At 39.2% G+C, this 15,535-nt stretch overlaps 1 protein-coding gene across 7 annotated transcripts in view; it reads right to left on the minus strand.

The window, feature by feature from the left end:
• The window catches only part of Dlc1 (DLC1 Rho GTPase activating protein), a 397,132-nt gene that overhangs the window by 158,464 nt on the left and 223,133 nt on the right, over nt 1–15,535 (minus strand). The window contains exon 1 of one of the 7 annotated variants that reach the window (XM_063234583.1): nt 2,636–3,208. The exons of 5 other annotated variants lie outside the window; for them this stretch is intronic. In XM_063234583.1, coding sequence (XP_063090653.1) covers nt 2,636–2,750 — 115 coding nt within the window. In that variant the 5' untranslated portion in view covers nt 2,751–3,208. Of the gene's footprint in view, nt 1–2,635; nt 3,209–15,535 lie in introns of those variants that run through there. One more of the 7 variants, XM_063234585.1, reaches the window with a different exon arrangement.

Genomic DNA, 15,535 nt, shown 5'->3' on the forward strand with positions numbered 1-15,535 from the left:
CCAACCTGAGGGAGATACTAGATGGATTATTTCTGTAGGTCTACTGAATCTGGCTTGGATTGAGACCTGTCTAAATTATTTTGCCTTCTTCATGGGCAACTTTGGTTTTCTTCGTCAGGTGTTTAACTATGAAAATGGTTTCAGTGTGTGCAACTCATATAGCTTGCGATGCTTAGATTTTTTCCCCCTTGTGTTTCATGTCTTTCTAGTAAAGAGTATGTTATTTTTCTCTGTGAAGAATGAGAGGGATCTGGTTTTCAGAACGAAACAGACCCTGATGCCTGAGCTGTGCATCAATTGGGACAGTGATCTGTACTTACTGGTGAGAACACTGTGATTCATGCGCACGAGAGTCGTCTACCTGCACTGCTCATCACAGTTATCCTCCAGGTACCAATTCACAGAAACTTCCGTATCATCCTCTGCTCTTAAGAAAAAAGACAGTGTGTCTTTGGGGTTGGCGATAATGGTCTAATGATCACAGAGGAGACAGGAATAGGATAATTAACAGCTGTTGTTTAGCATTTGGTCCCTGAGAGGGTTGAGTGCAGGGAGGCTGGAAGGAAAGGGACAGGAGTAAGTGCTCGGATGAACCCCCATCAATCTTCGTTTGACAAATACTGACCTCACATCAGCCATGTGCCAAGGACCCTCGAGGACACAAACAGTGTCCAGGTCCCCAGTAATCAGATTTAGTCAGGGTAGACAGTCTTTTCAAGTAGAGTCCCTGAATTCTCCATTATGTGGCTGACCTTAGAGGTCAATATTCCTCTTTGAAAATTTGAGCAACATAAAGATTCCTTCCTTCAAGTACGAGAACAGCAGAAACGCTACTTGCTGTTAGATGCGTGGAAATGTTTTATTTCTCATCGCATATAAAACGGAATGATTTTTCTTGAAATGTTTTTCAATAGTGAGTTTATACTCATTGATATACTTTGACATCAAATATACCATTAATATATAATAGGCAATACAAATAAAATCATTAAGTTCATCTTTTCAAAAAACATAAACTAGGGAAATGAAAGGGAAGAGACAGAAACTTTCAAAGAATACTATCCTTATTTTCACAGGTCATCAGTTGTTAAAAACTCTGCACTGTATGAAAATTTAACAGGAAGCCCAGAAAAGAGTAATGTTTGAATTATTCGTATTCTTAAATTAAAATACCAAACCATAAAAAGATATTTATGTGTTTTCTTTAATAAAATTTTATTCATGGACTTTCTATTGGTGACAATGGTTATATCAAATTAGACAACAAGAATCACATTTCTGTAAAAGGTCAACCAATGAAAGTTGAGCATCTTATGCTTTCGTATCTTATTTGTTAAGCTTTCTTGGGTCAAGTTCAAATTGTTGTCACTAGGTTACCTTAAAAAAGGAAAAGAACTTGTTGGGACATTTGATTGCTTTAAAATATCACACTTTACTCTGAAGCCATAACAGAAGTTAAATTTGAAATATTTTCCTCTCTCTTCCCTGTCTCATGGTGAGACTTGACAGAGTTTATTGTTTCCTGGTCCTGGGCAATAATGTTTAGTTTACCAGAGAGAAAGATTTTCTTGCACATTGAGAACAAACTTGCAGGCTAGGATGGCACGAAACAAACGTTTTATGATCTGCTTTATCACAAACACGCACCTTAAATTTCCTCTCTTGAAATCTAGTCAATATAGTTATAAGAAAGTCAGATGACCTTTTATCAAGAACAGGGCCCAGAAATCTGAACTACTCACGGTGGCCACTTGGACTAGTAACTGAGAACTCCACTTGATATATACATCAGAAAAACAACTGGATTAACCACCCCCACAAAAGGTTAAGGAAACATAATCTTTGACCCATCCATGGAGATGGCCTAGGGACACACACTTAGAACACAAACAAGGAACTATAAAACACTGTTGCAATACCTTTCCAGCATTTGGAAAGGCTTTTCACAGGATAGTGAGATGCTATTTTCTATCAGTTTATGAACATTTCCTTCAGACACAGTCTGCCATTTGGTGCCTGTCACATGAGCCCTAGGCCATCTGAATTGCACCACTGTATGTATGTTTTATTTTATTTCAAATGCTTGCTTCTGGCATACCCGATCCCCTCTTGGAACTCAGAGCAACTGCAGGCTGCCAGAGCAAATACCAGCAGCCTTTACCTGGGCAACACCCACCTCTGCACTGACCCACAGCCCTGGCAGGCCCTCTCCTGCACACTCAGCAGGCCACCTCAGGCCAGACCTGCTCCAAAGATGATCCGCCCTTCGCAGCGCTCCCCAGCTCAAGGCTGGCCTTCTGCCTGCAACTGCTCATCACCACTGATTTTCCTGATACTCCAAAGGACCTTGCTTTTCTCTTCAAGGTTAAAAAAAAAAGCAACCAAGAAAGCCAACTCATGTAGAAACAATCAGACCAATAACTAAAGAGGCTTTCAGAAAAGCCAACCAGCCCCCACCCCAACAAGCCCAACACTCCAGAAATAATAAATGCCAGAGAAGAGATTGAAAACACTACCTTGACATTATGCAGCTGATGAGATCATTAATTATCCGACTTAATAACTGCGTTGCTGTATTAAATTGTTTTTCTTTGAATACCTCTCATCCCCGCCCCCCTCCTCCTGCACCCCTCACCTGCCAACCGCCTGTCCCTGGTGTTTTTCCAGATCACGTCCAGGGCTCTGGCCGTGGAGTCCCTGATGTGGTCGCTGAAGGACCTCCGGAGAGGGGCGCGCAGGGGCCGAGCCATCTCGGGGCCTCGGGGTCCCCATCCGCCCTCGCGACCTCAGCGCCGCGGGGCTCGGCCGACACCCGCGGTCCCCGCTGTCCCCGCCGAGCCGGGAGCGCGCCCTCCGCACGGCGGTGCGGCTCTCACTGCGGCCGGCCAGCGCACACTGCAGGCGGCGGCCTGGAGCGTCGCCAAGCGCGCGGCCACATCTGGAGCGCTCGGCAGCCAGCGGCCACGCGCAGCTCCGCCGTGGGGAGGCTTCGCGGTTCCTGTAACCCAAGAACCCGACTCGGTCCCGGCCGGGCTGTGGTCTGCTGCACGACGCGCCTCCCGTCCCGGGCGAGCGGAGGAACTTCGCGTCTTTGATGGGAAGGCAGGGCGGGGGGCTAGCGCATGAGAGGAGGAGAGGAGGGCTCGCAGGTGGAGCTGCCTGCAACCTGCAGGCTTCCTCCTCAGCAGTGGTGCACCCTGCATGCTAACTCACGGTTTAGATTAGGCTGCGCAGGAGACAGAAGGTCATCCCTTGCCGCGGTGGAGGGCAGGGAGACTGGACAGTTGCAAGCCTGGATTCTAAGGAGCGAAAACCCGAATTTTAGGCAAAATGCAAATCAGCTTCTGCTTCCCCTCTGTCTTCTACTGGCATCCATGGTTTATTCAAATAACCTTATGTTTTGCCTAAGATTCAGGCATCCTCCGGTTCTGTGACTCTGTTTCAAGGCAGCAAATTTCGCCATTGTAATTGTACATCAAATGCTCACCCTGAAATAATAATTTAAAAAGAAGAAAGCAATTTTGGTACATTTTTGGAAATATGGGCCAACTGCTTATGTACAGGTTTTTGAGTTTCTAGAAATGCCAAATAAATCTATTTCTATGCCAATGAGTTTGGCGAGTTTTCTGCCTTTTAATGGATTATTAATGTTCTTTCTCAGCGCCCCCTAAACCCTATCCCATAACTTTCAAGGTTTGGTGGCCTGGCTTAATATTGTCATGAGATAGTATCAAAGGGCCAGTTCATAACCTTTGCAAGACGAGATGATGCTGTAAAAGCACTTTGTAAATTGCAAGGTGTCTTGCAAATGCTAATTATTACCATAATTATTTTTATACAAGAAGTCATTTTCAACCCACACTGATCTCCTGAGTCGTTAAATTTCTACCACATGCATCCTCATTCCCATATATCTTTGACAATTTAAATACACCAAAAATCATTGTGAAACTAGTGTAATGTGCTTATGAGTGACAACACAAGCAATCAACACTGCTTCTTAGTAATTTGTATGTCTTAAATGATGTTAGTTCCCAATTGTTCCAAATTGTTAAGGCTCCTAAGTCTTCTGGTAACATACCTGAGCCTAGCAACTTCACAGTAAAGAAGTTGACTACGATCTTACAGGCTAGAAGCCCAACATCAGGTACCCCCATTGTTTTGGCCCAGTGAGGGGCTAATGGTGGGTGCTATCATGGCAGGAGCGTGCTTGTGAAAAGAGATCTCATCACCAAACAGGAAGCCAGAGAGCTATTTGGGAGTCAAGTTCACTCCTAGAACAGCTCTTGAGAGAAAAAAGTCAGTGTCCCATGAGAACTACCTTAATCTCGTCTGAGGGCAGAACCCTCCATGACCTGATGTCTTTCCACTGGTCCCTGCTTCTTAAGGGCCCCACATGCATTGAGAACCAAGCCTCCAACACATAAACCCTTTGGGGACAATTCAAACTACGTGCAAACTGTAGCATCTCTCCTGAGCATTAAGAATGTGTTTCTTCAGCTAGGCATGGTGACACACACCTGTCACCTCAGCATTTGGCAGGCAGAGGCAGGAGGGTTGTGGTCTGAGGCCAATATGTGCTGTGTATCTCCTTGAAACCAGCCTGCTAAATACAGCAAGACTCAATCTTGAAAAACAAAACCAAAACATTTTTAAAAACATAGAAAGGCATATGCTTCTTGGCAATATGTCTAGTCACTGGACTGAACATAGATTAGGAAGCAGTGAGTACTTAAATTCCTGAATTATACAGAACTCTGTGCCAGTGAGAAGCAATTCCAAGTGAAAACTTTCCATTAAAAATTCACAAAACTTGTGCTTGGTGTGTAACACAATGGAGAGGTCTTTGCTACCCATGGTTGTGCCTCTGGGTTTACTCTCAGTATTACAAATACGCACACACACCCACATCCATTCCCACACCCAATTTGGATATTTTGTTGGAAAATAGACCCCAGTATTTAGGTGATCAAATCTTGTCGTGTGTGTGTGTGTGTGTGTGTGTGTGTGTGTGTGTGTGCGTGTGTGTGTGTGTGAGTGTGTGTGTGTATGTGTGTGTGAAAGTGATTTAATTCTGGCCATTTTGAAGCGTGTTGGGGAAAAAGGACTGGCCCCCCTGGACTCCTTTTACCTGAGAATGACATGAAGTACAGCATGACTAGTGTCTTGCAGCACATACTGCTGTACAAGGGGAATTTGAGCATAAATAAGAAATCAGTTCAATCCCTGAGGAGGTGAAGTTACAAAATAACTTCAAAATAGTTTCACAATAAGGACAAGTTCAAAGTGTTACTGGAATAAACTCTATAGCCTGGATTCCTAGCTCCTCCCACACATGGACCTGGCCTAAATTTCCAGCCTAGATCTATGACGAAGTCAGGGGTCTGCAGTCATCCCCAGCATGAATGCTGAGAGCTGACTGTTGAGTTATGGGAAGTGAATGTCAGTTAGGTGACTTTTCTGTACTTAAATAAAAAGGAACGAAGAACAGCAGAGGGAAATAGCATTTACTAAGGCCCTATGCACACCACAAACTCCTCTGAGAGCTGTGTAAAGACCTCTGGCTCATCACAGCAGTCCCGTGATTGTGTTATCATCTCCTCTTTAGGAATGAGGGAACTGAAGCTGCGAAGGAAGAAATCCCAGAAAGGCCGGATGGCAAGTGGCGGGTCTGGATCCACACCCAGCGCTATTTGCCTTCAAAATTTATTACCTTTGTTGTCAACTTGATTAGTTTTAAAATATTGATGATAATCCAATAGTGACATCTAATCTCACTTTATATTGAATGTGGGTCAAAACATCTTAATCTTAGGCAAATATAACAACCAGCTGGACCCAAGGTATTGAAGATGCCTGAATCTACAGATGGGCACTAGATGATCCCAGGTATGGACATTAAAGGGGCAATGAACCAACAGCCAAGGCCAAGTTTAATACACACTGATTTATGTGGGACACTTGAGTTTTGTCTTCGAAATGTTCTGGAACAACCCTGCTTCTTTTTTGTATCGTGCCTTGTGCAGGACGACACTCTTGGGTCTTCACTGCAGCTCAGCTTAGCACTTATTAGAAAAAGAACCACCTCTTCTTTGTATAGCTTCCATTAGTTAGAGTGATCCCTAGACCTAAGCTACCTAAAAGAACATGATGTTACAAAGTTTCATTAGGAAAATAACTTTTATTGACAGATTACTTCAGTAGTAAGAGTGTTACGGTTGATACATTGTGTCAACTTTAGTTTAAAAGTTTAACTAAGCAAGCCATCAGGGAACCAAGGTCCTTACTTTGTAAACATCCTCATTCTGTGCAAGAAGGGCAAGGAGATTTTGTGAGTGCTACAGCCGCCAGCAGGAGGCAGATGGGGTGGGGAGATGGCAATATAAGTAGAGCTTGCTCTTCCCCCTTGTTGCTTTTGTGGTCTTCCCACTTCTGGAAGTGTTGCCCCTGGGCAACGCCACACTGCCTTGGTGTCCTGGCTACTTTTCTCTCATTGCTGAGACAAAATACATGACACCCAAAATGAAGAAGGGAAAAGTTTACTCAGCTCACTGCTTGTGGAGGTTTCAGTCCACAATCAGCTGGCTCCAAGGCAGGGTGGCGTTCACTGGGGCAACTCTTCAGGGCAGCAGCCAGAGCAAAACAGGGAAGAGCAAGTCTCTTTTCCTCCCTTATATTATGTGCAGGTCACCCCCTCATCCCTCAGGGTAGATGTAGCACTCACAAGGTCTCTGTGGGGTCCTCTTGCAGTGGATGAGGATATTTACAAAGTAAAGATTCCTGCTCCCTGCAGAGTCTCTTACTTAAATTTCTAAACTCTCAAGTTGACATAATGTATCAACCATAACACTTGGATCCAGCTGATTATAGACTGGAACATGGACAAACTGAGTTAAATAAACTTTTCCTTCCTTAATTTTTGGTGTTGGTATTTTGTGCCAGCAAAGAGAGAAAAGTAACAAAGACAAGGAGTACAGATAGATGTTTTTAAGCAAGTTAAATTTTAATTATTAAAATTTTTAAAATAGGTACTGGGGATGGAACTCATGACCATGCGCTTGCACGGTAGATAATTATTAATTTTATCACAGGAAACTTTGTCTCTTACTTATGTCTCTTACTTATGAAAACTCAGGATATTGAAAATTTGTTGTGAGAGTGTTTCAACTGCTTACAGATTTATTTTAGCAACATACCAAAGACATGATATAAAAATTATTCTAACACAATTTAAAATTATTAAGCTTTGTTTTGTTCTCTTATGTAGTTTCTTTACTACAAATGTTAAACGTAGAAAAGTACTTTTTTATACTCTACCTTTGATAGAATAAATTACAATTTTTATTTCTGCAAATTTCAAATAACTCCAATCTTCTGTGACGGGGAGAGGTGAGCACAGTTTGTGATTATTAGCGTTGTCTCAGTTTGGCAGATGGGGAAAAAGGAAATGTGACACATTCACTCACTTTTAAAGGTTGCACTGGGAATTCTACAAGAAATGAGAGTAATAACACTATGCTTTGACAGTCTTTCAGGTCCTTATTTTTCTTATAAAAAGTTAACTTGGGTCAGTGGCAACTCTCTAACCATGGAGAACTGTGGAAACTCAGCCAGATCCTGCACAATAGATCACCAGATATTAATTTGGAGATTCTGACTCAGAGTCATCTTGCTTTGGTAAGGGATTACATATTTTACCTAGTTTTATCTAATTTATAACGTTTTCTAATTGCAAAAAAAATGCAATCGTATAGTATTTCTAGGTACATCTTCTTCAATGTAATAATAGAGACAGCTTCTTTACCAAGTCCATCCAGTAGTACATATTTGGTCTTACAGCATTCTCATTTGCTGGTGTAATTTATTAACCCTTTTTTTGGAACTGGATCATTTAGGACTGTCCAAAGTGTTGATAGGTTCTTTCAAAATAATATGAACAAGGATGGGAAATGGAAAGTTTATTGAGAGTCGGTGCTGTGCCTCAGTCTGGGTCTTGGACACAGGAAGGAAACGATGAAAACCCCGTATCTAAAGGGCTGAAACTCCACTAAAGGGGCTCTCCGTTATGCAAATATCCAATAGCTCATGACACGGAGAAGGTGTAGCAGGAAGTCTGTGTAACTCTGAGGAATGTCAGAATGATTTCTTTTTCCTTTAGCAACTCACGCCTAGCATGCAGCTCACATGAAGCTGATCTCTAAGCAATTTGCTCCAGCAAGTGACAAGTCTGCGTCTGCATCTGTTTCTACCTTTGCAGCTCCAACAATCACACTGAATTTAGTTGAAAATCTATTTGTTAAATGATCTTGACCAAGAAATGCAAAATTATTTACAAGTTTTGTTGCCTTAGGAAGACTAGAATAATGGTAAGATAAATTTTAGGTACATTTAAAAGTTTAGGAAGAAACTGACCTTGTTTCTTATTCTTCATTTTCTTTTATTCTTTTATACTTCTATCCTTTTATTTTCATATCCTTTATTCTTCACAAAGTAAAATTCCAGTATTATATTAAGTAAGGGAGTCCAGCATTTTTTTTTTTTTTTGGTCTTTTTCTTTTTTATCGGTACCGGGGATCAAACTCACAACTGCATACTTGCAAGGCAGGTGCTTATGTCGCTGAGCTAAATCCCCAGCCCCAAGTCCAGCACTTTGACATAGAGTGACGTAATTTCTCTGCTCACTCATATTTAGAGTATTCCTACTCAAGTTTCTTTTAAATTGCTTTTTATTCCAATTAATTTGCAACTATTTTATGTATTATTTTATCAGGCTAAAAATAAATCTCTGATATGACTTCATTCAGAGAAATCAACAGAAAGCCTGTTTTATTTTACTTTAGTGTACAGCATCCTCATTGCCACAACAGCAATAAAAAGTGCCAAGTGCTGTTATCTCTGGATTATAATAACTCATTCAAATAATGTGCTTATACTTATAACAAAACCATAAACAATTTTGGGTAATTCTAGATACTCAAGCAGATTTGTACAGGAATAACTTAAAAGTCATAAAAAAACAGAAACAAATACTTCTTTATGCTAATAACCTGTTAGTACACCTTTTAATGTGATGAATAACAATCACATTTTATTAAGTGCCATGTATTGAAACAAGATCCAAAATATTGTCCATTACAATAGGTTTGAATGTTTCTGTACAAAGCTGTTAGCATCCTGACTTGGCTGCCTCCTACAAGAGGATCCTACTGATATACACACATTGACACACACACACACACACACACACACACACACACACACACACTAAAAGGGTAAAAGAATTAACACAGAAATTAGAGAATAAAATGTGAGGACTGTGATCACTGAGACAGTTATTTAAAAAAAATAGATGCATGCTACCATGGGCCCAACTTTAGTCTCCCAGCGGGGAGCAATTTTTGGGCCACAAATGAAAGAGCAGAAGTTCTGGCAGTTTTGACATGACAGACAGCTGATCTGGAAATTTTTAGGTAACAGAACTTAGAGATCAGCTAGAATTTACAGAGTGGAATGCTGATGAAGAGGTAACAGTACAAAGAATTAACTCCGGAGATGTACAGAGGTATGTCCCCAAGGTTTGGCAGAATACTGGTATACCTAGGAATGAGAAGGAACTGAAAAACATTGGAAATCAGTAAACAGGTTACTTCCTGAAACTCACAGTAGGCTAAGGTTAGTGTGTGTCCCCATTAGCCAGTGTGAAGAGATCTCATGAAATCTGGGGCATTTGGTGGAATGTCCAGGACAGTGATAGATCAGTATTAGTCAAAGAATAATGACTGCTCGGGGCTTTGCAGAAAAAAGAAGCAAAATAATAAAAACAAAGCAGAAATCATTGACATTGAAGGCAGACAAATAATTTAGAAGATAACAGGTTGGTTCTTTGAAGAGATCAATAAAATTGGTTAATCTCTGATAAATGAGAAACAAAAAGTCCACAGGAATAAAGGCCAGCATTCAAAAATCAATTGTTTTTACATATACTAACAATGCATATTTAGTAATTAAAACAAGATAATATTATTTATATCATGATTGAAAGTATGTAATACTTAGATTTAATAAACAAGATATTATTTATATCATGATTAAAATATGTAATTCTTAGATTTAATAAATATATATAGAAAACCTTTTTCTGAAACCTGTAAAACATAACTAAGAGAAATTTAGAAAGCTTTAAATGAAGAAGACATACTATGTTCATAGATTTGAAAATTGCTATGCTGTCAATTTTTTCTGAATTAAGTGATAAACAACACAAAATCACAATTTGTGGGCTTTTGTGTTCTGTTTTTAAGGAATGCCAGATTGACACTAAAATTTATAAGCTAAATAAAGACATAGATGAACGAAAGTGATTTTGAAAAAGAAAGGTAATGTGGAAGGATTTGCATTACCTGATTTAAGACTTATGATGAAACAGCAATAAGCAAGACAACATAAACCGATATAAGAATGGACCTAAAGACCAGTGGAAATCAAAGAAATACTTCAAAAGCAGGTTCATAAATACACGATTAGATGATTGGTTTTGGTAAAAGTACTGTCATGGATTAAGAACTGGTGGTCAACTTAACGCCAGCTGGATTACATCACTGTGGCACTGAGTGAGAAGCATCACCTGAAGGAAGTTGCCAGCATAAATAAGGACGTGGAGAAGAAGGAGGGCTTACTGCGTTGGTGCACTGAAGCATTGTGGGTTCGAGGGGAAGATGTGTGCCTCTTGGTCTCCAGGATGAACCCCTCACACCAGCTTCCTGGCATGTACCTGACTGTGCTTATCCTTGGAGGAGCTCGGGGCCTCCATGTCGCTGAGGATGGCTGTGGTACTTTTCAGGACAGTCCTGGTCCTGTGAGTATGACTTCATGGCTCCAGTGTAGAACCCTCATCCCACCAGCACAGCTCCTTCACCCCACTGGCCAAGACTCTCTGGTTTCCACCACTGAACTTTGGGCCTTCCCGGCATGGATCAGTAAAAGAGACTGGCGTGAGTCCTTTTTGTAGGCTTTGGACCTCCAGTTGGACTCATGGGAGGCATTGTCATGAGCTCTGGGTTTTCATATGGACTCATGTGGGACATTGCGCTGGGATTTAGGCCCTTGACTAAATATTCTATATTTTTGATGTTGCAGATAGATTTCCTGCATTTTCTTGTGTTAATAATATTATAATATTAAAAGTATAATTTTAATATTATAATATTATTATAATGTTAAAAATAATATTATAAACTGTATGTCCTGATTCTAATTGTTCTCTGCACAACCCCTGACTACAACAAGTACGGAAGTGAATCATGAGATAACATCATCTTTTTCATTTAATAGTGCAGGCGAACTAGGTAATCACATTGGGAAAAAAATCCTTGATTCTTACCTTATACTTGAAGAAATATGAACTCTAAATGTACCGGGGACCATACACCTAAATGTAGCAGCAAAACTGTAAGACTTGAAGGAGTTTCGTGAATGTCTTCTTCCTATGATCAATTCTTAACAAATGGACAAAACAACTGACTTGACTCTTCCCAAAAGAAAGTCTATGAATGGGTATAAATACTGCCCATAAAATGATGCTAACCAAATTAGTCTTTAGGAAAGTACAAGTTTAAAACTGTGTTAAGATCCTTTTTATCATTAAAATAAAAAGCAGTGGCAATATCAATTGTTAGGATGTGGAGCAAATAAGATTCTTATGTCAATGGATGGAATATAAAATGATTAAACTAATTTGGAAAGACTTCAGTAGTTTTTTTTTAAGTTTAATATATCCTTAGTAACTAATTATACTGCAAAGCATTCCTCAAGTAAGATTAAAAATATTTGTTTGTACGAAAACTTGTAAGAGAATCTTAAGATCATTGTTTACAGTTTCTAGGTCATTCTACAAAAGACTAAACTACAGTGACAAAAACTAACTCAGTGCATGTTAGAGACTGGGATGGGGTGAGGATGGCTGCTGTTGACCACCTGGTGCCCAAGGTAATGGTGAAATTTTGCAAAGAGATAAAAATACCCAAAATGATACATTGACAAATGTTTTCAACATGACCAATAGGGTATTACCAACTCTAATAAAGCAATTTTACAAATCAAAAAGAAAAATAGAAATAACCAAACTGAAAATTCAATGGATTTTTTCAGAATATATAGAAGTGACAGAAGCCTAGAATTGGTAACAGAAGTGGAACAGTCAAAAATTTTGATATCATTTAAAATTCTCTAGCAAAGCAAGTAATCACAAGTACGTGTCTCTGAAAATGAGATGTTACCATTACAGAGAAGTGAGAGGAAAGTGATCCTTCTGTCAGCAAGGAGGAAATTCTATTCATACAATGATTACTAGCTTTAAGAATGTATCTACTCCATAGTAATATGATGGTTGGGACAAATTATAATAAAGTACTTTGGAAATTATAATAAAGTACTTTGGATAAGAATATTTGTCATCATATGAAAGACTTACTTAATATTAAATAATTATTAGTATGAATGCGGTTCAAAAATGAAAAATATTTTAACTCAATAATGGTAGGTTATTATTGCATTATTATATTAGGATATATTAAATATATAGTTTGAATGTAGAATGTCCCCCAAAGGCCAAATATTAGAGGCTGGACTGCCAAGTGTGATGAAACCTTTAAGAGATCTTTGGGTTTGGGGATCTATTTTTTAAGGCGACTGTGGGACCTAACCCTCTGCATGCTTTTTTCTTCCTTGACTTGTGACATATGTGATTAAGCTTCTTCCCACGTGCTTACACCATGATGTTGCACCACAGACTGAAGCAATGGTTCTGACCAATCACGTACTAGAACCTTCAAAACTGTGAGCCAAAACAAAGCCTCTTTCTCTTTGTAAGTTGATTGTCTCAGGTACTTTATTATAGTAATGGAAAGCTGACCTACAACTTTGGAATTAAATAAACATTATTTGCATTTTTGTTATTTTTTATTTACATGGAAAAATAATATTGGTAGGTACTGGAATATTTCAACTGGCAACTGGAAAAAATCCTTTAAAGGAAATGCAAGTATTTTTGCTTTTGGAATTTCAAGCATACTAAGTGGTTCACATCTGGCACCAAAACTAGTTTGTTAATGATGCAAGAACTTTGAAAACTGAACTATTCAAAGAAAAACAAAGGATAATGGTAGCAGGATATGAAACAGGCAATGCCATTTAAGTGTAAAATATGATTATTTAAATGTAGATCTCTTTCTTATCTAACTATATTTTAGGAAATGTTTAGCATTTCTTAGGAGAATTATGTACTCTGAAATCAGTTGGAAAATTAGAGATCTCTAGTAACAGTTATTTTCTTTAGTTTTATAAATTCATGTTATCTTTTCTCTATCTTAATGATGTCATTTATTTTTTATTATCATAAGCAATGGTTGAATTATAATTAAGTAGAGCTCACTTTTTAGAAGCATATAATCAAAAGGAAAAACAGCACTGAAAATATTTTGATGTTTTTGTAGCCTAGTCATTAAACTCCCTGTAAAATATACCTATCAAAGCCCTTAATCAATTGTGATTATAATTGTTCTGAAAAAGTTTCTGGTTCAAGTACTGAATCATTTGCAAAGAGCTGCTGCTGCCTTTGCTCTTTCCTGACTGAATAAACAAGGTAAGGAAATCTACATCTTTGCAGCTGAAGAAATAGAAGTCAATTAATCTAATAAGATTTAGCCTTTTTAGTGAAGACTGAAACTGCTTTCTGAAGCCTGCTGGCACCTGGACCATCCCATCATTCCAATCTGTTTTCCTTCCAAGCACAAACAGAGCTCCAGCTGGCTGGGCTGGATGATTGCATCACAGGCCCTTGTGTATTCCCACTTTTCTGACTTTGGCAACAACATTTTCCTTGCCTAGAAATGCCTCAGATTTTTCTTTCCAGTTTTTTTCTGGCTTTTCTTTTCCTGCTGTCCTCTCTGGGGCCCGTGGCCCAGGTGACCTCTCCCTCAGCCGAATGCTAGTATCTTGAGAGTCTTACTGCTTAGTTATTACTGCTTATCTTGCTCAGCAGCCTTTTCAGACAGGCTCTCAAAGTCTAGAAAAAAGGAAATCCTGAAACAACTAAACAAGACAGGCAGGAAAGTGGCCCACAGCAACCTCTCTTGTTCTTTAGTGGTCTTCAGCTTTCTAGTGGAGGGAGAAGAAGTGGGAGAAAAACCAACGTGAGAGGCTAACACTTTGGCTGGACTTGGATTGACCTGAGCAGTGCTCAGACGCTCCAGTGGGAGAAGCTAAAGATCGGGGCTTTACTGAAGTACATCTTGTGCCATGTGTATCAGCTTCTAGGCAGCATCTTTGCGGGGTCACTTAGGCTATTTCTAGGATTACAAAATTGCGAAATCGGTGATTACAAAATTGTGCCATTCTTCCCATTCTTTCCTTGCAGCTTCCTGCCTGTGACCTCTTCCTTTCCCTGATACCGTTAGTACCTCTGCCATCCTTCTGTCACCACTCCACACAGGTCTATGGCTGCTTCACTCCTAAATCTTCATCTCAGAGAGAACAACGTTTTTGTCATATTGGTGCTCGGTAATATTCTCTATTTTCCAAGATATGATTAAAGTTTGGTCCTGGCAGAGGAGAGGAAGGGTTGTGCTGTAGATAAATTTATACATGAAACAAGGACCTGGTCTCAATAAATGCCTACTCACTGAATGTGAGGGGTGAAATGGTGTATGGTCAGGTCTTCACAGCATCTGTCCTTCTGTACCCTCTCTACCATGGCATTAGGAGTAATTAAAAGGTGCCATTTTTGGGAGTCTGAATAATGAATAGGTTGGCTAAAGACAAATGCTATGTATATGACATGAAGAGTGTCTTTGATTCATTTGCCTATTCAATAAATCTTTCATATGAATGTATGCTTTCTGTCTCCCTGAGTATGAGCTCTCTGTGAGTAGTATGTTAAATAATTGTGTAAGTCTATACTGTATGATGTAGAAATTCACACATGAGAAGATTTTTTAAAACTATTTACAGGAACAGATTATATAATGCAAGGTGTAATGAACAGATACTCTGAAGAAGAGACACTAAGAAACCCAATGCTAATTCTGTAGCATTATGATATAAAATCTAGCAATACTATTATTCACTGATCAGCGTGATATTAGTCTAGTCTCTTTCAATTTCAGTATATGTAAAGATAAGTACAGCTACTACGAAGAGAATAAGAGACACTATGGTAGTTATTATTGTCTTCCCCAATGTCAGATCTTGAAAAACTAAAAAGCCTTCATCATCCTGTAATGAGTTGATTAGTTCTATAATATGCAGTATGCATATAATGTGTGTGAAGATGGGGACAACTATTTGGAAGAAACTAGAGACAATTAGATAAACAATGAAGATCTCCAGTGGACTTGCTTTGAAATCTGTATTTCTTTAAATTGTTTCTTTTAAACTGTTTTGTTCTGTTTTGATATGTTTAATCTTACCCTCTTTAAGATAAAAAACAAGTATGTAGGACTGATAACCATATTACTAATTTTTTGTTATATCATTGAGC

This window comes from Cavia porcellus, unplaced genomic scaffold (genome assembly GCF_034190915.1).
Source record: "Cavia porcellus strain 051 isolate PalLab524CR breed Dunkin Hartley unplaced genomic scaffold, mCavPor4.1 scaffold_24, whole genome shotgun sequence".
Classification (NCBI taxonomy): Eukaryota; Metazoa; Chordata; class Mammalia; order Rodentia; family Caviidae; genus Cavia; species Cavia porcellus.